This window comes from Cyprinodon tularosa, unplaced genomic scaffold (assembly GCF_016077235.1).
Source record: "Cyprinodon tularosa strain WSP-4 unplaced genomic scaffold, ASM1607723v1 ctg544, whole genome shotgun sequence".
Classification (NCBI taxonomy): Eukaryota; Metazoa; Chordata; class Actinopteri; order Cyprinodontiformes; family Cyprinodontidae; genus Cyprinodon; species Cyprinodon tularosa.
The window spans coordinates 120,001-146,736 of NW_024039279.1; the positions used below are offsets into that span (position 1 = coordinate 120,001).

At 39.8% G+C, this 26,736-nt stretch overlaps 1 protein-coding gene across 1 annotated transcript in view; it reads right to left on the minus strand.

The window, feature by feature from the left end:
- Nucleotides 1-7,481: 7,481 nt before the first annotated feature.
- LOC119796343 (CD48 antigen-like) overlaps nucleotides 7,482-26,736 on the minus strand; it is a 68,555-nt gene continuing 49,300 nt past the window's right edge. The window contains exons 6-7 of the mRNA XM_038304848.1: nucleotides 19,809-19,922; nucleotides 7,482-7,524 (exon numbers count right to left, since the gene is read on the minus strand). Of these exons, the coding sequence (XP_038160776.1) occupies nucleotides 19,827-19,922 (96 nt within the window). The 3' untranslated portion in view covers nucleotides 7,482-7,524; nucleotides 19,809-19,826. The remainder of the gene's footprint in view (nucleotides 7,525-19,808; nucleotides 19,923-26,736) is intronic.

Sequence of the window (26,736 nt, forward strand, 5' to 3'; positions counted from 1 at the left end):
TTTTGAACCGCACATGCTTGGATGAAACTCTGCCTCATTCACAAATAAGACCAACATGGATAGAATAATGATAATCTGTAATTTTTAATAATCTGTAATAATCGCCTGGATGTGAATCTGATAATTCATATTGTGTCTTTTATAATCAACTACAATATTTTCTTTTTCTTTGTCAGGAAACAAAGATTTCTCTTCCAGGGTTCCTTCGGCCACGCCCCCAACCAAACCCCCCATAATTAACATAATCTCACTCTTAATTTTTATAAAAGTTGAGGTCTGGTCAGGATTAATATTTTGGCCCTTAAAAAATATGCCTGGCTGGTTGAAGTTTACATCTACCGGCCAACTTGGCCGGTGAATAACAAAGTTAATTTCAGACACTGGGTATAACACTTCAAACAAACTACCAATCTCAGGGCAGACACTATGAGACTTAGACAAACTTTGTCATTTTGCATGCACAGAGTGCATACAGAACAAAATGTTGTTTCTATACAGCTTGAGAATTTCAGTGAATTGCAGTGGATTTCAGAATAAAGTAACTTTGCCGGATAAAAAAGTTACTTTGCAGTCACCCCATCGCCGTAGCAACAAGGACACTGGGGTTAAAACATTTAAAACAGTCCAACTGTATTGTTTTGTATTATTTTCTACATGTAACATCACAGCTAACCATACATGCATCTCACATTATCTGTCTTTTTAATTCCTCAACAGATGTCCTAGACAGATTCATCCCAGACCACATCTTAACTGGTCCACTAGAGGACAAAAGGACCTGGCTGCATGGTGTACAGTAGTCTTCCAAATTGTAGACAAATTTGTCATATTTGAGGACATTTCTGACATTGTCAGCGGTGTAACAAATACAGCCAGTGACCTGCCCAAACAGGGAGAGAAGCTCTCTTGCCGCGCCACAGGTTGCAAACGTGTATATAAGTACATAAAAGCTAGGGAAAACCATGAGAAAAGAGAGCATGGGTTGACAGTATCTCCCAAGGCACTTCCATATACAGACAGTCAAAGATCAGTGTTAGACCACAAAAAGCAACACACAGAGGCTAGACTGGGTTTTGGATTCTTCTTGGCTGACCTGCAGGATGCAGTTAAGGAGGGAGACAGAGACAGGCTAATGCGATTGTATACTGTAGCCTTGATGTTCTACAAGGCCTACGGGCATACACAGTATGCGTACAGTACACTACTTCTAACCTTGCAGGTCAATCACACTCTTTCCCCTCGCTTAGCACACAGTCTGGTGTGGAATAGGTTTTGGAATGGGAAGGGAGGAATGGGAAGGAACATTTCACTAGATCTACATCTAGAACACCTTAACAATTTCCTTAAGTCCTTTTTAAAACGCAGTGGTCCAAACCTTAATGAGCAAACAGCAGACAGAGTCAGCAAGTCAATTGGGGTCCTGAAAACTTTGATGGAGACCACAGACAGAGAACTACAGGTCTTAAAGTCCTCTGGTGTACATCACGCTGCTAGTCAGACTAAGGACATTTTAGCTCCGGTGGAGGTTTTTAGAGAGGCTGAGCTGTTCCAGGATCACCCAGGCAGAGAGTTCTCAGCATTCCCCCAATTTAGCAGAGATCTTTTGGCCAATCTCAAAAGCACTAACCTGAGGGGATGGGTGAAGTCCAAATTAAAGGAGTGGCAAGATCACCCTGTTTAAAAAAAGGTGTTGAATGACACCAGATAATTGTAAATATTGTAAAAAGTTTTTGTTTCTGTATATATTTCATTTTGTAATACGTTTATTTATAATTTTAAAATTTGTAATATTGAAATATTTAAAGAGTAAATTCTGTCAACATTATGTCTAGCATAATTATTTCAAACATGGCATTTTAAGTTGAAAAAATAAAGCAAGTTTTCAGCAAAATATATCTTTTATTTGCATTTTTTACTGTTACTTGTATACAAAATGATTTACATTGTTTGCAGTGACAGTCATTCAAGGACATTAGTACAATAGCATCTACTAGCCTGCTGCTGAGGGGTGCTAGTTTGACTCTGAACCGCTACCTTGTGTTTCAATTTCAAAGTCCTCATCTTGCTCATCAAAATAACCTGTGAAATCAATGTCAGGCTCTGTGAAGCTCTCTTCAGGTAAAGTAGGCTCTATGTATTCAAAATCCCAGAAAACCTCACTGATCACTAGGAGAATTTCACTTGCATGCCGTACTGTAAATATTGGAAGGTGGTTTGTAATATAAGCCAAGTCAAAGATATAGGGACTGTGCTCGACTGCTGCTTCGATAAGTTCAGTGCCAAACCCAGTACAGAGAGTCTTGTTCGTGATGAGTCGCAGGTCTGGGACTAAAGTGCGCCTGTACTGCTGTAAGCAGGCCCAGATCACAGTCTTGTCTTCCTCAGTCACCTCTCTAGATCTAAGTGGAGTAGTACTCACATTTCGTTCTACATATTCATGTTTTGGAGTAGGCTCTACACAAACACCTGATGAACATGAACACATCGAGTGGCAGTAGGTGCAACAGAGATGACCCGGCTCCAAGCTTGTGGTGTGCTCTTCAAAGTGACTAAAGAGGGCTTTTCTAAAACAGCCCCGTTTCCCTGCATGAATCAATGCTTTCACTGTTTTATCAACCCTTGGTGATGCTTGTATATCATACAAAACTGCATGTGAAGGTAAAGAGTTTCTCCCAGCCCACCCAACATGTTGCACTATGTCTTCCACATCCTCTGGTGCCCCGTACATGACAACATGTGAGATATTAGGAAAATTGAGGCCCATCCCCAGCACAGTTGTAGCAACAACAACCCTGCAGCTACTCTCACCCGTAAAGGATGCCAGCACTCTTTGTTTGTACTGTGGCAGTGTCTTGCTGTGGAACATTCCGATCAGCATGTTTTCAGCCTTATGCTCTGGATCTCTGTTCACCCATGCATCTTCTCCAAGTTTAGCTTTGAGATGGCAGAACACACTTCCAACTGCCTTGAGTGATCTGCAGTAAATAATGATAGGCGACATCAACAGTCTCTTCTCTCTGACCTCCGTCACCACCCAATCCATGCAGTCCAGGTCATGACTAGGAACATGCTTCAGCCCAAGCCTGATGTTGCTTCTGTTTGGGCTAACCGTCACTTGAGTTGCCTTCTCCATGTTCAGCAGCTTGGTCACCCGACCTCTGTTGACAATATCAGCAGATGCTGTCAAAGCCATGACAGGTGTACCTGAAAGACAACACATGCATAATATGAAAAGGGGGGACAACGACAACCTAGGCAGCCACACTGCTTGGCCCCTCATAACAATATTTTTACAGATTTACACTGCAAAAACGGATCTGAAAATAATTAAAATGTTCTTAAAGTTAGATTATTTATCCTTGACTTGAGCAGGTAAATACGATTATCTGCCAATGGAATGAGGATTTTTTACCCTTAAAATAAGATAATTAGACATCCTGCACTTGAAATAAGATGATTGAGATGAATTGTTCCTATTTTAAGTGCCAACATTTTATTCCATTATCAAATCATCTTATTTACCTGATTAAATCAAGGACAAATACACTAATTTTAATACATTTTTAAATTATTTCTAGTTCTCTTTTTGCAGTGTAGGCCTACAAAATTAACTCACCTTCTTTAACAATTGATCTGAGTTCTCCCAGCCGGTGTAGGTACCAGATTGACTCGGGCTGCCAGATTGACTCGGGGGCCTGCGCCTTTTGATGACGTCACATTACATAATTGTTTTAACGTTTGCACAATTGCGCAAAACATTTTGATTGGTCTGGACAGCTTACTAAAGTAATTATAGCGGGGTGTAGGTTTTATTCGAAAGCGGGATTGCGGTTTGGAAACGGACAATTTTAGGAAGAAATTCTCCATGGTCCCTGCGCCTTCCGATGACGTCACCGAATTCGCCATGGGCCTTGCGCCTCCCGATGACATCACATTATAGCAACGCCACTCAAACAAACTACATTGAGCCCGCGGTCTGCATTTGTAACGACAATAAATTCAGGAGAATGAAGCTAAAGGGATACAAAAAATAAACTTGTAATATTACAAAAACAAAAATACTACGAATTCAAAGTATATTCAGAGATTAAAGTCCCTCTGATACTGTTTAAGTGACTGAGAAACTGCAGATTTGCCACATTTAAGATGGCGGACGCTCATGACGTCATCAAAAGGCGCAGGCCCCCGAGTCAATCTGGCAGCCCGAGTCAATCTGGTACCTACACCGGGCAAAGCTCTCTCTGAAGGCTGGACTCCCTTTGCCAGCTTCGCCCGTGATAGACAGGCAGACAGACAGATTGATAGATATAAACTTTATTTAAGACTCCAAGTAGCTTAGAGACATAGATAGATCACATATAATAGGTTGTTCAGTGACAACAACAACAGTAGGATTTTTTAACATACCATTTATACGTGACGTGAACCTCGTAGACTACGATCCCCACTAAGTTCTTCTGGTACACCTCTGAAGCAAGCATGCTCCTCCATTTCTCATTGAGCCACGACTCGGGACTTCCAAATACCAGTTGGCAACGTCCGTCGAGGACGTCGTTTTCGTTTATTCCTCCCAGCTGCATACCTGTAACACCCAATTTTCCAGCCTCTCTGATCTGATCCTCTATGAGAGCATTCAGCGGGGACACGATGATAACGATGGGGTGCTGCAGAAGTCCCATTTCCTTAACTACCAGAGGAGCCATTTGGTAGATCAAGCTCTTGCCAAATCCGATCGGGAGAAGGGCGAAAACATCGTTTCCACCAACAAAAGCCTTCAAAGCCGTTCTCTGATGTTCTTTTAATGAAACAATATCAGATAGATTGGACAACACAGAAGAAATAGCAGCATCAATGCTAACGCTTGCTTCCTCGATGCGAGCCGCCATTGTTGTTGGAATCTCACGGTCGCTTCTCCACTACGTCACATGCAGGACACACCCGCCCTGCGTCCTGATTGGCCAGACCATAAATTCGGTTGGGGAAATCACTTTCAATGAGCGGGTTCCCAGATGTATGTGAGTGGAGCTAGGCGGAACGAGACATGCATCTGGCTGTTGTAAGGTTAGAGCACGAGTCCTATCATGAAAAAAAAGGTTCATTGTGCGACCTGAGTAACGTGCAGTAACGGGGTGTCGGCAATGGTATCTGCGTTATAGTTACACTCAAAGTAATTAGATTACTCGTTACTAAAAAAAAAATTTTTCAACGCTGTTACTCCCATCACTGGGTACAAGTGAGGAGTTTGACAACTTTGTGAAAGACTTACGGATGCTGTTGATGGACTGTGAATATGCAGGCCCACATGACATGCGTATCAATGCCCTTATCGCGGTTGTGTCTATGCGAAAAAAAGAATGGTCTTTCACAGCAGATCGACGTTCACTACAACAGATGTTAACTACTTTCTGCCACATACAATATGGCGATTACTTCAATGTGCGAACCTCAGCCTAACGAAGCGTCTATGAATATATGTCTACTGTTATAACATAGCGGTACTATTCAGTATGTCTGCATGCAGCTAAATGTTAGCGGCATATTCAGTCAGCAAATCATCAGTTAGATCAAAAATATGTATGTTTGTTATATTACCTTCTTCACTGTTTCTTTCCTCTTTTATTTTTCATCCAGTCTTTGTATCATAAAGACTGATTGAAATGATATTCAGACCATGTTAAGAATTTATATTTTAGCTTCACAAACATTATTTATTCAGTTATTCTGTTAAAATCTTCTTACCAAACTAATTTCATTATAATCACTGCGCCTGTTTTATATTTACTGCCAACCTGATGGCGCCATAGAGCAAACTAAGCATTGTAAAGTTTTAGTTCGTCAGTATACCAGTTGGTGTAGATTCGGTTGGTACCGATGTTTTCTGAACAGTTTGACAGTCATTACACAGAAATAATGGTTATCATGTCACATCATCATTTCATATTTTCTGCATGAACTGCAGTACACTATAAAATAATCTAATCTGATTATATAAATCCTATTGATGGATCAATAATCTGACCAATATCTTTATCTATAAACTGTCAGATTAACTCAGGAGGGGCTGCAAAACAGAATTACAAAAGAAAACAGAAATACTAATGCTTTAAAAAATATTGAAAATATTAACAACTGATCTATCTATAAAATAATACTAATCATTATCACACGAGGGATTGATTATTTACAGATATTGGTTTTGTGACTTTTAATAAGCATTTTCAGATGTATTTAAATTATCATTTGTATAAATGTTTTCAGAAAAATTTAGCTCTACAGTTCATTCTAATTAAAACAAGGCTTGAACAGCAGGTAGTTTCTTGGTTCAAACACAGCAAACTGTATTAAATCCTGCAGTGAACTGTTTGACCTGCAGGAGGCTCAGATCTGCTGCAGCAATCAGAACTATTAAGCTTGTTGACTGTAAAACTGATATTAATGAGGCTGATGTGTTTTTCATGTTTCAGGGTAGAAACGTCCAAGATTCATCAGAACCAGTGACTCCTCAACATGACTGATGTCAGAGATGATTTATCAGAAACTTCTTCATCCAGCTTCTGCTCTTGATGTTTGGTTCTCCCAGATTTCCTCCATTAAAGGACAGCTGTCAAACTCCTGGGATCCTCTGACCTTCTGAGGTGAAGAAGCTCTAAAGAAACCAACTTTATTCAGAACCTCAAGTGTTCCTGGAGTTTTCCTTCAACATGCAGTTTCTGTGACTCTCTCCATGCTCCAAGGAGGCAGCTGTATAGATGGAGGCAGGTTACACCCTGGAGAGGTTTCCATTCAGTTCCAGACCAGCAGGACAGGAAACCAGCATCACAGCCGAGGACAGTTTGGAGGAACCAACTAAACAATGATGTTATTTGAACTGTGATAAGAAGCTAAAACAGCCAAAGAGAAGCTGGACATGCAGAGGGAGAACTCAGAGTATAAAGAGACCAGACTGGGATTTGAACCCAGGACCAACTTGCTGCAAGGCAGCAGTGGACAACTCTCTGTGCTTTAGTCTAATATCTGTGTCCCTCTTTGCTCCTTTCTATGTTCACTAGTCATTTTCTCTCAGCCACCAGGTGATGATGTCACTGATCACCTTGTCAGAACTGATGAACATTAGATCAACATTCAGACACTCGTTTCAGATGTTTTTCACCTTTTATAAAGTCCAGTTAAAAAGGGTTTGGAGAACAGAAGTTGGACCAGCTAAGTTTACTGAGTGAAAGGCTCCATGTTTATCTGCTAATGTTGTTTCAGTGATTTATTCCTTTTATCAGACTGTCAGCAATTTTAGGAATAAATTTAAGGTATGATTCTAACATCTTTAGGAAAACAGAGAAGTTAAACAACTGGATAAAACATCCAGAAGGAAGCCTTTCCTGAAGTTATTTATTTATTACAATTTTACAACCCCTCAAAATATTTGAGTTAAACATATTTCCTGCCAAGACTGTTGCTGCCTCATTATTTAACATACATTATTTAACAACTGATGAATCATTCATTCAGGTTTCAGACGAACAGAACAGAACATAGCCCAGTCTAGATGATACCACCACTAGGTGTCGCTGTTATTCAATTTAATTCAGTTTATTTATGAATATAGCGTCAATTCACAACACCTGTCATCTCAAGGCACTTTACAGATACAATTCAACCAGATCATCCAGTCAGATTGAGTCAAAGCTTTCTATCTAAGGAAAACCAGATGATTGCATCGACTCATTGACTCTTCAGCAATGCCTCACACCAAGCATGCTTGTAACAACCTTCAGCAGAACCAGGCTCAGTGTGAGCGGCCATCTGCTGAGGCCGACTGGGGTTCAAGGAGGCAGAAGCAGAGATAGAAAAAGCAACTGTAAAAGCCAGCCCTGTCCAGGAAACACACAGCCAGGCAGACAATCCGAGCCAGCTCCCATGTATAAGGATGAAGAGAGCACATTCAGTTAGTCACAGTCAGAGAAACAGGACTACACTAAAAAATAGGTCAATCTCAATCATCTATAAACAAAGGTGTTGATGGCAGCAGCACAGCTGATATTTCTCTCTAGGATGGAGTCACAGCCAAACAGGAACAGACCAGATGAAGCTACTATGAGAAAAAGCAGAGAGAGCAGAACGTTAGAGATTGAACTAATAGATTCTGCAGAGTAGGAGAATAGAGAGAGAATGAAGCAGAATGATAATCTGCTTCATTTTTGTTGTGTCAACCAGCAGTCTAAGCCTATAGCAGCATAACTATAGAGATAGCTCAGGATAACCTGAGCCACTCTAATATAAGCTTTATCAAAAAGGAAAGTTTTAAGCCTAGCCTTAAAAGTAGACAGGGTGTCTGCCTCACAGACTAAAACTGGTAGTTGGTTCCACAGGAGAGGAGCCTGATAACTAAAAGATCTGCCTCCCATTCTACTTTTAGAAATTCTAGGAACCACTAGTAAACCTGCAGATTGAGAGCGAAGTGCTCTGTTAGGAACATAAGGAACAATCAGATCTCTGATATCAGATGGAGCTTGGCCATTTAAGGCTTTATATGTGAGAAGGAGGATTTTAAATTCTATTCATGATTTAACAGGAAGCCAATGAAGAGAAGCCAGGATAGGAGAGATATGATCTCTCTTTTTCATTTTCATCAGAACTCTGGCTGCAGCATTTTGGATCAGCTGAAGGCTTTTAACTACAGTTTGTGGACTTCCTGATAGTAAAGAATTACAATAGTCCAGCCTTGAAGTAACAAATGCATGGACTAGTTTTTTATGTTTTAATCCAGAGAAATGTGAGTTTAAAAGATTAAGAGGAAATGATCAAACACAGACAGGGTTTTGGAAAGTCAACCTCTGCAAAGGGGAGAGAATCTGCAGGCTCCAACCTGCACACACTCTCTCTCAGATCCCTTCACAGCAAAGCCTTTTATTAACAGTTTACAACATAATAGGGCGGGCCTTAAACAGAAAACCCAGTAATGATTATCTGGGAGGATGCAGGTCATAAGATAGTGTGAAATGACCATCGGGATGGATGGAAGTCGCACAACCGTGTGACTCTGCCTCATGACCTACTGGATGGAGGTCATAAAAGTTTATGACCCTTCTGATTGAATCACAGGATAGAAATGTAGCATCTTCTTTCTTTCAATGTTTCATATGTCCACACAATAATTTTATAATTATCACTCTAACATTTCCCCCCTGTTAAACATAAAAAAACATCAGCATCTTTCAATATATATTGTATTCATAGAAGTAGGAATATGAGGACAAACATAACAGTCTGTTTTGTTCAAATCTTCAGCAACGCGCTTGGATTTCTGCCACCACATCTTGGCACTGTAGGATGACTTGCTGTGGATCCATCAAAGACCATTCTGTTCCTCCTTTGTTTCAGACAGTTAGTTTGAGTCCCTAGTAACACCAGTCCAACGGTCATCACCAGGCAGCAAAACCACTTTGGATTTTCCATCTTCACCAGTCCGTCCAAGGAAACACCCACTAACCAGACTCTAAAAGACTGGGTTAGGTTGGTTTCTTCACCAGCGTTGAGACGATTGGTGCTAAAAAACCAAACCCCTTTGAAGCTGGACTTCACCACAGATCTTTACCTTAGTCGTGGGGTCCCTGTGAAGGTTACTGGGCTTTTTTGCTGAGGAAAATTTTTTAATCAGTTTACAATGACTCTGGTGGATCCAAGTGTTTCTCTCCTGGATCTTCACAGCGGTGGGGGTTGTTAGTTGCACTATGTAGGGTCCTTCCCACCTCGGAGCTGCCCAATTCTTCCTTTGGATGATTTTAATCAGCACTCGATCTCCAGCTTCAGGCCTTCCTGTGGGAAAAACAAAAAGGAGCTCTTGGCAGATTACATGTTCTTTGAAAAGTTCCGTATTTCAACAGTTTCAGAATCCACTTAGTTAATGGGTCAATGTTCTTTTTCTTTTTCTGCCCATGGCTGTCCTTCCAATAAAGGTAGAACAAAAGGTTTCCCATTCACCATTTCAAAAGAGGCCAAACCATCAGATGTTGGAACAATCCTCATGAGCAATTCCACCAACTGCAAACACCCTGGCCATGGCCCTCCTGTTTCTGCCATGAATTTTCTCAATCTATTTTTAATTTCTCCATTAAATCTCTCCACTAGTCTTGCACTCTGTGGATGGTAGGAACAGTGATGTTTCAAAGTTATGTTTAAATGTTTGGACATTAGTGATACCATTTCATTCACAAAATGTGTTCCATTATCACTTTGTAAGATTTTTTGGATACCATGCTCAGGTATGATATGTTTACACAAAGCTTTTGCTACTGTCAGTGCATTGGCATGTTTTATGAAAACAATTTCTACCCATTTAGAAAAATTGTTCACTAGGACTAGGCAGTACTTGTACTGTCCACTTGGGGTCAGCTCAATGTAGTCCATGCTAATTATTTCAAATGGAGCTGTACCTCTTGGTACCTGTCCTCACTTAGTTATCTGATTTCCTTGTGAATTAAATTTACAACATGTGAGACATGCAAAAATTTTAAAAGCAGTAGTAGTTAAACACCTGTGTGTGTTACTATACTATATTCATCATAACTCCCCCCTGTTCGAGACATGATAATTTCATGGATCAAAATTGCTGCTGGTTTTAATCAGAATCAGAAATAGTTTAATAATCCCAGGGTGAAATTAATTTTGTTACATGTTCAAGTTACAGTTTTCTCTTTATACACACACATCCAACTACATAATATAATAGAGACAAAAAATAAGAATATGGGGGAACTGTTGTTTACACGGGTCCTCTTTAACCCTTAAAAGTAAGACACTACAGGTATGAGCGTATCACCATGAGAATGTAACAACACAAAGGTCATATAACTTGCTTAACCACCAGCTGGGTGGATGCACGGTTTTTGATAAGTTTACAAAGCTAAGACAGTTACTGAGAAAAGTTCCACATTCTGCTCTGCGAATCGCTGTCTGCTTCTCTGACAGCTATTAGTGTGTCATAAAAACAAACTTAAGAAAAGCTGAGTTTCTTTTTTTTTTTTTTCAAAATGTGGAATCTAAGCCCTGCAGTCATTGCACAACTCCAAAAAGATACCGTTGTAGCTTTTCACCCTCCTCCGAAATAACATGGCCCATCGGCGTCGCCAGACCCCATTTACTGGGGCACGTGCCCCAGTATAAATGAGCTGTGCCCCAGTATAAATCTCATGAATATTTGCAACAGTGATACATTTTTTTAATGCATCAATTTAGATAATTCCAACGGGAGGAGACGTATATTTCTACTCAAATGCGTAGCAAGTGTGTTAACTCCAAATTGAGGATGTATTAGCGCCCCCACGTCAGCGCATGTCACTGCATGAACTGCAGGTAAATTAACACGCTGCTCTCAACTGAGTTTGATGGGACACTGTGCGGCCGCGACACATTTTTAGTTCTGGTAACGTTTCTTACCTGTCAATTTTAATATTTTCCCAGTGAAACCACATGATTTATAGGCTACTGACTGAAAATTACTGCATTGGTTTGTAGATGGATATCAGGAAATTCCTCACAAGAAGCAGAGACAGGGAAGCAGTAAAACAAGATGAGAGAAGGAGGTAAGGTCCCGTAATGAATTAGTGATTTAAGCAAACTAGTTACATTAGGAACGTTATAAGCAATATGATAGATATTTACATAATTATAAATTTACGTTTTTTAATGTTTGCTGTAGAGAATTAGAATGAAGGTGCCGGAGTAGGAAAGGGAGGAGGAGGCGAGACTGACAGGCAAGAGACAGGAGAGACAGGACCATGAAGGTGATGAGGGAGCAACAACCAGCTTCCACAAACAAGAAGGAGACATTAGTGACTTAGGGGGAAAGCATGATGGTCCTAAAGTGACCTAAGTGAAGTTGTCCCACTATCCCCAGGACAAATTTGGAGTAAAAAAAACTTTAATTTAATTCAAAATGGTTTGAAAGCTTTTTATGGTTGAAAAAGAAAGCCTTGTCATCAAGGATATGCAGTGTGTTTTCAACTTGCTTGATAACATCATGTTCCCAACACTAAAGCAGGTCATCCAGATCTCCTTCACAATCCCAGTCTACAGCTGGAGTTGTGAAAGGTCATTCAGTGTGTTGGGAAGGATCCACACTTGGCTGAGGTGCACAATGGAACAAGACGGGCTCCATCATCTTTTAAAAGGAAAAACTTTCTAAGCTGAGTCACAGTCTAGTGATTGACCGCTTTGCAAAAATGAAAAATAGGAGGTACACTTTAATGCTCATAAAATAAAAGATAAACTTAGTTCAGGTTGAGTTAAACTTTCCCCTGAACTAAAACTCTGAAACCTAGGAATTAATGATTACTTCAGAATGTGTATAAGGAAACTTTTTATTTTTAAAGTTGGTGATGTCTTACAGTATTTTTTATAGCTGCAATGTTGAAAATTTTCATGTTTGTTAAAACAAATATGCTCTTACACTCATTAATATCTCAACTGGTAATTTTGGTAGGAATTTATCAGGGTGGGGCAGTGTGCTTGTCTGTATTTGTGTATGGCAGGAGGGGCATATGCGGTAGGGGGCCAGTGCCCCAGTAAAGCTTTGTGCCTAGCAACGCCCCTGACATGGCCCAAACAACAAACTTATTTCTGCACCCGCTAAAATTTGTATAATTAGTTTATACTTTCCTTTGCTTCACGTTTTAGCAGATATTGTTTTATCCTTGGCCTGTATTAGGAACTATTTCAGCTAAATCTATAGTTGTCAACAGTCTTGCATCAATTCTTCTTATATACCACAATGCATTTGGAATATCTTTGAAATCATTTTCATCAAATTGTGATAGCAAAGAATGCTGAGTTATAACACATGCTAAACCTTGAACCTGGGGTTTTACATTGAACAGAATTTTATAAGGCTGTTTCCATAGTTCTGTGTTAGGGCTATAAAGCCAGCCTGGTATGTGTCTTGCAGACATAGATAGAAATCAGATGCGCCTTCTGCAGCTTCTAAACGCAGGCATGTGTCTCTCCACTGTGCTTCACTGGTCTTAACCAATGACAAATGATTTACCCATGATAAGTGGTACATTCCTTACATCTGTGTAAAAAAGCATAACAGTAACTGCCGCTACAAACCCTCATCTATGTACATAATTTGTGTAGCCATTATAGTAATGTCTTGTTTCAGAAACTGTTTTGCAGAAATTCAGTTTTCTACTGTTCAACTAACAGACTTTCATCCAGTAGATCTGACAATGTGCTTCTAGCATAGTGTATATAGACACAAGTAGATTTTGTTGAAACGCTATTTATATGTTCCACACATTCGACCATCATGCCCTAGCCTGGGTTCCATTCCGAACTTAGTCCCGCCCACAAGGTTTGAGGTCGGGAAGTTCGGTCTGGCTCTGCTCCATAGTAGCGCGAGTATTATCGCCCCTTGTCAGGCGATCCAATCAAATTGTCAGGGCGGGCTTTATACTATGATGGACAGATGTTCAACAGTAACGTGATCAACCACGTGACCAAAGCGCGCTTGGGTGACAACAACAATGGCTGCCGCCGGAGAGTTGAGGTGAGTAGATTCTGCTATTAGGTCTGTTCTAGAAGATATCGACAGCAAATAAATTTTAAAAGAGGAACAGAAAAACGCGATCAAGGCTCATCTTCTTATTCTAGACGCGCAACTGCACGCTTTGATTTTTGTTGACAACAACTATGCGTTGCTTAACATACGTCACGCACTCCGTTGCTCTTATTGGTTGTAGGTCTATCCAATTGAGTGCAGAGGCATTTTTTTTCCTGGTTCGTTCAAAACACGCCCCATAATCACAGCTCTATGGAGCAGTATCAGACTCATATTCTGACTAGAATTAAGTGGGACTACGTCAGGCTAATCATGCCCCCCTGTTTGGGAAAAATTGCTTAATTTTCCCATCAATTCCCATCCTAACAAATTAATGTGGTGAGTTGGTGGTATTGCTACAAAAACATAGAACCTTGCAATCTTGTTCCTGTTTGAAGGTTTTCTATTTTTAAAGGTATTCCATTTGACCATTTGCTGATTTTACAAAAATTAGCATTTTAGATGGGTTTAGTCCTACATTATCTTGAATGCAAATTTTACAGGCTCCTGAATTGCATATAAGTCTAACTGCTTGTCTAATAATTGTTAAAACTATTCATGTTTTTTTCTTTAATGCATTTAATATCCCCCATGCTTCATACACATTTACTATTTTAATGGCTCCCCCATTTGCTCAAACACCTATTAACACTCAGATGAAGAACTTCCCCTGTGGACTCTTTCTTCCTGGTCTGCTTTTACTGGTCTGGGCTGAAAGCCCCCTTTTGAAGTTCTAGAACCTCCCCTGCATCCTTGATGCCTTTTGAAATTTTCCATGTTTTCGTTAATGCAACAATTTCTGCAGCTTGCGCAGAATATGATGATTTTAAAGCAGCACTATAAAGAGTTTTTTTTTGTTTGTTTTTTTAATTCATCTACAATTGTAAAAACAACTAATTTCTTTCTGGAAACTGACACATCCACATACAAATTTTTATAACCCTCCTGCGGATCATCTTTTAAATCTGAACGCGGCTTGCAACTCATAGTTGTTCTTTCAACACATTGGTTAGGGTCACCATCTTCCGGTATGGGCAGCAAGGTTGAGGGATTTAAAGAATTACATCTCTAAAGCGTGAGGTGAGGCTGAGACAGCAAAGTGGTCATAATATTTAGATGTCTGGCTGGAGACATAAAAGTCATTTTTGCTGATGTGACCAACAATTCCACTGCAATAAGTATTAACAAGGTCAGCGGATGAAATGCCACTGACCCCATTTTTTCCCCCTTGTTTCTGCATTAGCAGAGAGGTCATGAATTGTCCCCTGCAATCCACTGCTTGGATAAATGGTTTAGAATAATCTGGTAGCGCCACTACAGAAGAGTTTGCAATCAGGTCCTTTAGTTGTGAAAAAGCTGACTCTGCAGTTGGAGTCCACACTATTTTATCTATCGTTGCCATATCATTTGTATAAATGAGATCAAGCAGTGGCTGAGTAACCTCAGCATAATTGGGAATCCGTATCTTACAGTAATTACACAAACCTAGAAAGCCATCATTTGCTTTTTAGTTTTAGGCTGTGGAGCGTTCAACACCCCCTTTTTCCTGTATGTAGCTTGCATAATTTTCTTGTGGGTTTATTAATTTTAAATTGTGGTTCCGAAATTATAGTTTTGGAGACCCTGCAGACGCATTAGGAAGGCTGTCAATTAGAGCAATGCTGCAGCCATCGCTCCAGTGACATCCCCCCTGCGCGCTTATGCAGATTTAAGCTGTCTCCCTCTAAACTTTGTTTCATTAATTTTTTGGACACACAAAAAACTTAAAAGACCCACAAACATAACTTTAAAGACAGAAACACATAATATTAAAACCGGACAAACACAACATTAGATCTATTTATTTAGGTTTTCATCGTATCTGCTTTGTGCATGTATCATACTCTAACTTCCACTCCTACAAGTATTTTAAATTACTTGGATCAATCTGATACAAACTTTACATCCCCTTTATGATCTTCTCTATACTCTTCCCTGAACCCATCCTTTTTCATTCTTTTACTCCCCTGACTCACTTTAGTTCTATTATTTTATCATTTAGTTCTTATTATTTTATCTTGGAATAGAGGCGTCCCTCAAACCCATATTTTTTCCAAACTATATCTTTAAGTGATTGTTATTTTTTTTGTTGGATCCTGCACTTCTACAACTTCTAATCGTAGATTCTAAATTATCTCTAATTTATTTTGACCTTTTCCCATTTTAAAGAATTTAGTCCAGTACAAACACCTAGGGTATTCTACGGACTGGATGTTTATTCAGCAGGACAGCACCCAAACACTGTTGTGATAATTTCTGCTTCTACCTTTTCAGGTGAGAAATTCTTGCCTCTGCATCCACAAGAGTTATACTGTATTAATTCCTGCTGTTTTAGTATGAAACAACAGAACCCAATGGTTCGATTGTTTCCTCACACACTTTCACACAGTCACACACACCTATTCTAAGGCCTAATATATATATATTTTTTATTTTAACCAACATAGACAAAAAAACATTTATCGTGTACACTTTGGAGTCTCCAGCTCCAGGCCCTCGCACTTCTGCGGCAGCTGCAAACCTTACTTAGCTGTGTTCATATCTTAAAAGAACACAGAGGGTCCCAGACCCAAACGCACAGAATACCGATCCCAGATCTATCACAACAAACCCTGTTTGTCAAATATTCTTGCAACTACAACCAGTTATTGCTTTAACACAGAGGGTCCCAGACCCAAACGCACAGAATACCGATCCTAGATCTCTCACAACAAACCCTGTTTGTCAAATATTCTTGCAACTACAACCAGTTATAGCTTTAACACAGAGGGTCCCAGACCCAAACGCACAGAATACCAATCCCAGATCTATCACAACAAACCTTGTTTGTCAAATATTCTTGCAACTACAACCAGTTATAGCTTTAACACAGAGGATCCCAGACCCAAACGCACAGAATACCGATCCCAGATCTATCACAACAAACCCCGTTTGTCAAATATTCTAGCGACTACAACCAGTTATAGCTTTACATGGTCCCAGACCAACTTTTGATCAAAAGCTTTAGGCCTACCCTTTCTGTGCAGATCAGTCCTCAGCTTGAGTCATCACCAGGATGTCCAGGGCAGGGCTGGACCAACCTATTGGCCAATCCGGCAAAGGGTGGACGGCTGTCGACAGTTGCTTGGCCTTGGTCCCACATGGTCCTGGACAATTGGATCTTGACTCCCGGGTTTTCGGCACCAAAAATGTTGGGTTTTAACCCAGAGAAATGTGAGTTTAAAAGATTAAGAGGAAATGATCAAACACAGACAGGGTTTTGGAAAGTCAACCTCTGCAAAGGGGAGAGAATCTGCAGGCTCCAACATGCACACACTCTCTCTCAGATCCCTTCACAGCAAAGCCTTCTATTAACAGTTTACAACATAATGGGGTGGGCCTTAAACAGAAAACCCAGTAATGATTATCTGGGAGGATGCAGGTCATAAGATAGTGTGAAATCACCATCGGGCTGGAGGTCATAAAAGTTTATGACCCTTCTGATTGAATCACAGGATAGAAATGTAGCATCTTCTTTCTTTCAATGTTTCATATGTCCACACAGTAATTTTATAATTATCACTCTAACATAGTTTCTCAGCATCTGCAGATTATTTAGTCATAAGCACCAGATTATTCTCGAGCCAGTGGGGAGAGTTTTCTAACTTACCTTAGTGTAACTGATTGGCTGATCCTGACCCATTCTTCCTTTGGAACTCTGAGCCTGTCTTTCTCTGTTCTGATCTGTTTGCCTGACCTGACTTCTGCTGGACTCTGCCTGCTAACCAAACTTGGAACAGACTCCAGATTAGGGTTGGGATTTGATATGTTTTTCAAGATTACGGTTCCCTGTGAAACGATTCGATCCCTTTTCAATTCTTTTATCGATTCTGTGAAACAATAAACTTGGTAAGTGCACGGTTACATTCGTCTACCTTCACCTGGGACACTCTATTTCTGACTGCCTCGGTGAAAACAGAAGGCAGTGAGCGGGAGCTGCAGCCTCTGAGCCAGCCAGGCTACCCATCTCTTCACAGTCATTTAAATCTAACGGAGAAGGCATCCATTTAATGAAAAAGCATTACTGTACAATTACGGGAAATAAACTCATCTTCCCCTTAAATAAATGACCGTCACCTTTCTCTAGCTCCTTGAACTGCGGAGCAACTTCGTAGGATGTTTGATAACCCCAAAGAGAGGTAGGAAATTTTATTTCCAGAAATGACATATGATTTACTAGGAGCCACATTAAGCACAGCCAGTGATAGCTAGCTAATTACCACCAGAGTTGCCTTCCATGCTAGTCGTAACTTTAGCTTCTGTCCAGAAGCATCAAAAACATGAAATGCATTAAAATGTATGCCACATTGTGTGCACAGGTGTTTCTGCATGTTGGATGTATTTTCCCCCGCGGATGTAATTGCCACTTTGCAATGATTGCAAAGTGCCTTGTTGCCATCTTTCTCTTGCTTAAAATTAAGCCAATCTTTCCATTGATTTGACCGCTTTTGTTTTGCTTTTCTAGACTTACACCTGGTCATGTTGTACTTGCTTACTGAATGTCATGTTCATAACTTGCGTAAAAAAAACATGAGGTAAGTTGTGCTGCCCAGTGCTGCCTGGAATCGTTAAGAGAACCGTTAAGCGAGCTGCCAAATGGATCCATGGAATTGGAACACACGGAACCGGTTCTGAACAGAACTGGTTTTCGATTCCCATCCAAACTCCTGACATCGTTCTGGATTTACCTTCGGAACGTGAGCCTTGCCAGACTCTCTGCTTCCAAGGTCTCAGTTGGTTAATTCCAGTGTTGGGATCTGGAGAAGTTCCACCTTTCTCCAGCAGAGTTCGCCGTGGATCCTCCTTAACTGAGCCTTCGACACACCTGAGGCGCATCTCATCATCAGGAGGATCCTCCAGTATATAACCGGCCTTCAGACCTTGCCTCAACGCCGCAGTGTTTATCCAGTTTGGTTAGCACCTGAGCCTAGCATCTCCTGAGTACCTTTGTTGCTTCTGTTCCCTGGTTGGATTCTAATCCCTCTTTGTCTCTGCTTTCAGGAATCCAGTTTTCCCTTGTAAGCTCTGGATGAGCTTAACCTGCCGAGCCTGCCCTCTGAGCCAAACCTGAAGACTCTTCTCTGGATCCTCATGCTGCTCTGGATTAAGAGCTGGAAACCCAAAGTCAAGGTCTGCCCTCACACTAGAAGCAAGACGCTGAAGCGGTTACTGAACTCTGCTGAACTAAACAATCCCTGGACCCAACAGTTCCTCTCTCAAAGCCAAACCCGGACTCCTCAAGGTATTAATCAGAAACTCTCAAACTCATCTGCTCCCAAGCTAACTGAACTGTCATCCTCACAGACTCCAGTGAACCTGCCCCCAGGCCTGAACCAGTTCCTGTGTTAAATCCATGTGCTTGTGCTTAAATAAACTTGTTAAACTTTTCATCTGTCTCCGTGGTGTTCTGCACACTGGGCTTTTCTGAAACCCATCATGACATCCAGGACTCACAACCCTCCTGCATCCTTGGACTCAGATACTGTTGGTGTTACCACGCCGACCTTCTGACTCTGAACTTTTTTACTTTTTTTTTATGGGGATAGAGGTGACCTTTTTCCCTTCCTGCCACCTCTTTCTGTTTCCTGTCAACCAGCGCAAAAAATGGTGACCTGAGAAGTTTATATTTGTCTAGGTGGCAAGGCGGACCACCCCTCTGCCATTCCCTGAATTGTTGCTTTCTTTTTTACTTTTTCCCTTCTTCCAGACCCCCTCCTCCTGCCTGGTTTGGGTTGTTTCCCTTTTCAGACACCCTGCCTTCCTTCCCTTGGTCTTATAAGGAGGACTGCTCCAGCTGTGACCCAAATGTAGAACATCTCCAGGAGGAAACGTCTGCTGCAAAAATATCAGACCTGTTCATGACTGAAAGGCAACACAGTTTTATTCACACAGGGATTCTCAAAATGCTTGGACTTTTTAACTAACAGCATAAATGTAATGCAAATACTATTCGGAAATAAATTTCAGCATCAGAATGTTTTACAGGGAAATTTAAGGATGAGAAATGTGTTCCTGTGGAAATGTAAAACTATATAATTTAACCAAAAACTGTGAAATATTAACAGACCAGTAAATGTGAAGTTTTTATTTATTTACAAATTACAATTGAACTCTACACTGAGTTGTTACAGCTGGGTCATAGCAATGATTCTATCTGTTAGGCTCTGCCTGGGTTGGGATGCTCCAGTTTTGCGTAGATCGTTGTCAGATTGTTCCGATCACTGGTTCCTGACGACTCTGGAATATTCTCTTCCTGAAGAAGAAAAAACAGAAACTGGATCAACAACCAGGTTCATTCCTGCTGATCAGTGTATAAAAACCAGGCTGTTTGCTTTTGTGGTTAAAACTGTTGGTGACAAACACAGTATGAGACTAAACAGGAAACATCTTCTCTGTTCACAGTTTAAAATAAATATTAACTTCAGCATTCTGTAATTTCCTGCAACAGTATCTCTATGAGTTGATCTCAGGTGTTAAATAAACCCAGAAGCTGCATCTCATAAAGCTCAGCTGTTTAATATTCAGCCTCATCCACCATGAACAGCCTTTCATTAACGTCAGTCTGCAGGCTGTGACTCTGAGCTATTAACCGTCTCAATGTAAACCCATCATCTAAAAGTCTGGTGGTTTATTAATGATCCCTTCAGACTGAGGATGGTCAACAGCTGACTTACAACAAAGTGGCTTCCCTCATTCAGCGAGAATAAAAATACCGTCCAGCTGTGGAAAAGAGCTGAACAAATGAAAGTATATTTTCAGAATTAACCACGCTTAAAAAAAAAATGTGTTGGAGTATGTCAGTTAGACGTTAATACAATTGAATTCTGTACTGTTATGTTAAAACATGAATATTGCAAAATTGCTGTTTTTTTCATAAAACACAAATCAGCACAGAGTGCTTTTTGTGTTTTAAATAAATCTAAAGTAGAATGCATGCATGACAGCTTTGAACAAAATGATGTCACCATTTCTCTCTTGTCGTGTGGAATTGCCACGATCACTATAGCAGCATAGACGGTATAATATTATGCATAATTGTCATCATGCTTGTTTACTGCTTAGCATATACGCACGGTAACTGTCATAAGTCTTCTCTGCCAGCACTATAATTTATAATCTCATAAAGGTGTAAAAAATTAGAGACAAAATTTGAAAGCATATGTGTGATGCTGGATAATAGCAAGGTCTTACAGCCATAGGAACAATATGTAAGGTTTGTGAATCCAGTCACTATCAAATAATTACCAAGGGAAAAATTTGTGAATTAGCTTTTTTTGAAATTTCCTTCAAAAATGTCAGTCTCCAGTAGTTTATTAGATGCTGCCCTCATCGGCGTAGGCAGACCCATTTCACAGGGGCACATTCCCTGTTGTGGTGCCTGGGGCATTGATTTTTTGATTAATTAATTTTCCGCTCTCACCGCCCATCTTAAAGCCCATCTCACCCAGCTCTGCTCTCACAGCTCTGCCCTCACAACGGAGTTTAGAGAGAACTCTTTAAAATAAGCCAGTCACAATTGATCAACAGCTTCACAAAAATGAAGCCAAGACCAGTGGTGGCTGGGCAATAGAGGGCGCTAGTCCCGCACCCCATGAACCTGATTAAGACATCTTAATCTTATTAAAGCTGAAGTCTGTAAGTTTTAAAAATCACTTTTTTGTCATATTGGCTAAAACTGTCCCTATGCCCAGACAGCAGTACATGTGATATGTAACCTGTGAAAAAAACTGCTTCAATTGGTCCCGCCTACTGCCTGTATTTCAATCTGGAAAGAATAATTCGGGACGAGTCAAGACAACCAATAACAGCCAGAGGAGCGTCTAATGGAGTGTCAATCACAGCTCACACACGCTGAATCCCCCCCCCCCCCCCCCTTCTGGTCGCATGCGGTAGCCGCGCAGATGCTGTGAGAGGGGTGGAGCTTGGAGGTGGGGCATGAGTGAAGCAGAGAGGGTGGGGGAGTGACGTGAAACCTGTTTTTCTTCAAATTTTCAGTCGAAGTCTGCTCTCTCCTCAATGTTACAGACTGCAGCTTTAATATCTTATTTTTTCATAATTTAATTTTAAATTAAGATGTTAAATATTTTGAAATATAAATCTACCAATTTTTAGATGTGGAAGATAAACGTTTAATCTTTGATGACTAGTAAAGCCACATTCAGTTTTTCAGAGGAACAATCCTGCCATAAGAAAGAAAAAAATAAATTATACTGTGAGACATAAATGTTTATATCTCTTTCAATTAGCCCCCCTTTTTTCGCCTTTGTAATAATTACCTTATTTATTTATTGTCAGTTATAGTTGTCAGCTTTATTTATCTATTACTTATTTTTTAGGTATTTATTTATGTAGACATGATAATATTTTTGTCTGTTTTATTCTTTCTTTGTATTTTTTTTACCCTATTTATTTCTTCCATGCTATTTATTTCTGCCTGTCATATTTACATTTCTGTCTGCATTTCTGCCTCATGATGCAAATGAGCAATTTATTATTATCTACAGATTATTAATAACAGGAGGAGAAATGCAGCTCCAGACAAGCTGAGCATGTGGGGACGTCACGAGTACGCCTATGTTCCAATTGATCCAGATTTATGCTGCATTCTCCCAGAGTCCAGACTTCCCTGGATTCTTCTCAAGAACATACTTCGCGAGGACACGAGTCCATACTCGTCGTTCTGACTAGTGTTGCACCAATACCAGTATTGGACGGGGCCCCCATACTGCCCTAAAATGGTGGTATCGGTATCGGTGAGTACCAACAAATAGGGCACAGATACCATTTTGAAAGCCAAAAGTTTATTCAACTATTGTCTTCCATTCCAGGTAGGTAATAAAAAGTTCTACTGGATTCACTTTGTATTATATTTTTTCCTGCTTCACAAAGGTAGTCAGCAGCTTGACAAAGGCATGATGGCAATTATTTTACATTATTATGGTATCGGTATCGGCAGATACTGCACAGCCAGGTATCGGGGCCAAAAAAATGGGATCGGCGCAACACTAGTTCTGACTTCAGACTCGACTTCAGACTCTCTTCTCCTCCTGTAGAGTCGACCGGGCAGAAGTGGACCCTCTTAGACACATCCCTCTTCATTTGCATAATGAGGCAGAAATGCAGACAGAAATGTAAAAACGACAGGCAGAAATAAATAGCCTGGAAGAAATAAAGAGGGTAAAAAAATCCAAAGAAAGAATAATACAGACAAAAATATTATAACATGCACATAAATAAATACTTAAAAAAATAAGTAATAAATAAAAAAGTTGAAGATTATAACGGACAATAAATAAATACCGTAAATATTAAAAAGGCGAATAGATAAAGAAGCTATTTAAAAGAGATACATGCATTTATGTCTCACTGTATAATTTAATTTCTACCTACATCTATTCATTTATTATATTTTTAGGGGCAATTAGTTGTATGCTTATTTATTTATTGAGCATTTATTTATTTCTGTATTTATTTTTTATTATGGCAGGATTGGTCCTCCATATTTTCTTCCCTAGGGTGCAAAAATCTTTGCCCATTGACTCTCGTTAAAGGTTGTACATGTTCAGTAGTTCCTCTGCAAGTTCACAAGTTAGCCAATTCAATTCAGTTTGGTTCTGGTAGATATTTAACGATGCAGAAAATAACAATCTTATTGTACAATTTATTTATGAGGCTTTATAATGATAGATAAGTGCTATAAAATATTTACTCACATGGTTGCATTGATTATCTGTGCCTATGCTTTTTTAAAATAAGTAATTGCCCAAAAAAATTTTCTTTTACATTTCTTTGGGTGCTCTATTATGCCCCTGTATAGTACTGGGTCAGCTGACGCCCCTGAATGCAACCTACTGTTTTAATAAATGAGATAATAAATGATTCATAGCGTAAAAAGATTAATAAGGGCAAAATAGTGGCAGCGCCGTTTTGCACATCTCTTCTCTCTTGCTTGGAAACACAGAGAAAGGTCATCATTATGGCAAAATTAATTGTATAAGGTCAGACAACGGAACTGAATTTACCTCTAATGTGTTTCAGTCTTTTCTCTGTAAAAATGGCATTCGACATGAAACTTCAGCTCCTTATTAACCACATCAGAATATGACAATTGAGAGAACGTGGAGAACTCTATTTGAGATGGCTAGATGCATGCTTATTGAGAGTAACTTGCCAAAATATATGTGGACTTACATTACAAGCAACTGGCATTATCAGAAATAGATGCTACGATAAATGTCTTGGACAAACCCCATATTTTGTGTTGACTGGGAAGAAGCCGGACTTATCCAAAATGAGTGTTTGGGTCAGAGTGTTATGCTTACAAATATGACAAGAAAAAGTTGGACACGCTGTGAAAAATACATATTTGTTGGATATGATAAATACAGTCCAGCTTATTTGGTTTTCTATCCAGAGACGAGAAAAGTAACAAAAAAATATACTTGTAACGTTTATCATATAAAATTCTATTGAATGTGACACTCAGACAGATGATGACATTTATGAACATTATGAAACCAAAAAGAAAGTGGAGATTCCACAACCAGAACTGGATAAGACAAAAGCAATCCCACCTGAAGTGAAAGTAGAGGTGAGTGAGACAAAAGTGGAATGTGACAGTGAGAGCAGTGCTCGTTATCTAAAGAGAGAGAGGAGAGCCCCTCGCTATTATACAGATTGCGACTACAAAGTGAAATGTGATGAAGATCTGGAAGTGACAAATATTGATTATTGCTATCGTGTGACTTGCGATGTTCCCAGGCTTTGAGCTCTTCTGAGTCAGAACAGTGGGCCAAAGCCATGAGAGAGGAAATGGACTCTTTAATAGAGAATAGGGCTGGGCGATAATACAATAACGATATATATCGATCGATAGACGTGTGGCGCAATAGAGAAAAAGAGGGTCGATAAAAGTTTGATAAAAAAGAAACGCAGGTTTCCTTCCTTCTCATTGTAGCCTAGCATGTAGGTTTATGCTAGTCACTGCTTCCTCCCAACCAATCACAATCGCGGACCCAGGCACGTCGTCACAAAGCGCCGCCCTCTTAAACCACAACACAGAGCACATGAAGATGTCGCAGCAAGGAGAGGCTTCCAAAGAAGGGTTTTTGTAATTCGCCAGTCTGGCAGTATTTCAGTCACGGCAAGTCGGACAAAGAACAAACCACAGTCATCTGTAAAATGTGTAGGGAACCAGTGAAAATGAAGTCTGGTAACACAACCAACTTTTTTTTTTTTTTATCATCTCAGCCGCTCACACCAGCAGGAGTACGAGCTGTGTAGGCCCCGACGCGGCTCTCCTCCGAGGAATCTTCGGGAATTTCGGGAAAATATATATATATTTTCAGTTCTGGGCAGTTTTCCACGTAGTTCTAATAATTGAGAGAAAAATGCTGAGGGGCCAGAAACTTCAAAGTAATAACTCAGGTTAAAGCAGGAAACGGGGACGGCGGTGGGGGGGCATTTATTTATTTGTTATATTTATTTTGGTCACTTTTCTGGTCACTTTAGTTTATTCTTTGTCAGTATTTAATAACATAACTCAGGGCTCTTAAGTTATTTTTCTTTAAAACAATTCTGTTATGGTTAAAAAAGTTGGTTAAATAAAGATTTAATTCGAAGTCTGTGTTGTTTTTTTATTAAAATTAAATCATTTAGCAATATTATAAAAAGTCCAGGCAGAGCTGCACATAAAATATGGTTTCAAATCTTTTCAATAATTATCAATATCGATCAATATGCATTTTTTTTTATCGATAAGCTTTTTTTCTATATCGCCCAGCCCTAATAGAGAATGATACGTTTACATTGACAACCTTACCAGAGCGTAAACATGCAGTGGGGGGTAGATGGGTTTATGCTGTTAAAGAAAATCCAGTGGAAACTATTTACAAAGCCAGATATGTAGCAAAAGGTTATAGTCAACTGGCTGGTTTAGACTATAACGAAACCTTTTCACCTACTGCTGATATGACCTCTGTTCGTGTTCTGATGCAGCTTGCAGTACAGTACAGTTTGGAGCTACATCAGATGGATGTTAAAACAGCATATCTCCCTTCCCCTATAGACTGTGAGATTTACATGGAGCAGCCTGAAGGGTTTGAGGTAACATCTGAAAGAGGAGAAAAACTGGTGTGTAAACTGAATAAGTCACTATATGGTTTGAAGCAGTCAGGACGAAACTGGAATAAGATGCTACATGACTTCCTTATTGAAAATGGGGTTTTTTCAGAATACTGCAGACTATTGTGTTTATTGTAAGACAGTTGGAAATGAAAGAATCATTCTGATTATTTGGGTTGATGATCTTCTTCTTGCAGCGAGTGATGTTGAAATGCTCAGTGAAGTGAAGGAAATGTTGGGGACCAAGTTCATAATTAAAGATCTTGGAAGATTAAAACATTTTCTTGGCATTGACTTTGCCCAGACAAAAGAGGAAGTCAAAATGAATCAAAAGAAATATATCACAAAAATTATTGGCAGTTTTGACATGACTCACTGCAAACCACGGACAACACCGTGTGAAATGAAAATTACATTTGACAATGAGGGTGAACCTGCTGATCCTAAGAAATACCGTGAAGTAATTGGAAGTTTGATTTATCTAATGACATCTACTAGACCATGGGCCTGTTTCAATAAGGAAGTTCAACCAACTCTGAGTTAAAACTTGAACTCTGAGTTGACTTATCCTGAGATTGGAAACTCTGAGTTTTGGGTTTCAGAACAGCTGAAATGAGTTAGTTCAATCAACTCTAAATTGACTGACTCTGAGTTAAGCGCGTGCACCACAACTATAAAAAGCCATTATCAATGGAGCACAGATATTACGAGTCACCATGGCAACAGCTTCAGACAAAAAAAGGTGTGCATATTTCTCACCAGCAGAACTGGATGTGCTTATGCAAGCATATGCAGAATTTGAACATGTATTTAAAAAAAAGCAACACGGCTGCAGCGGCGAAGGAGAGAGAGTTAGCTTGGGTGAAAATAGCTGCTCGAGTCAATGCGTAAGTTTACATTTTAATTACTTTTATACAGTGTTGGGTGTAATGAATTAAGTTACT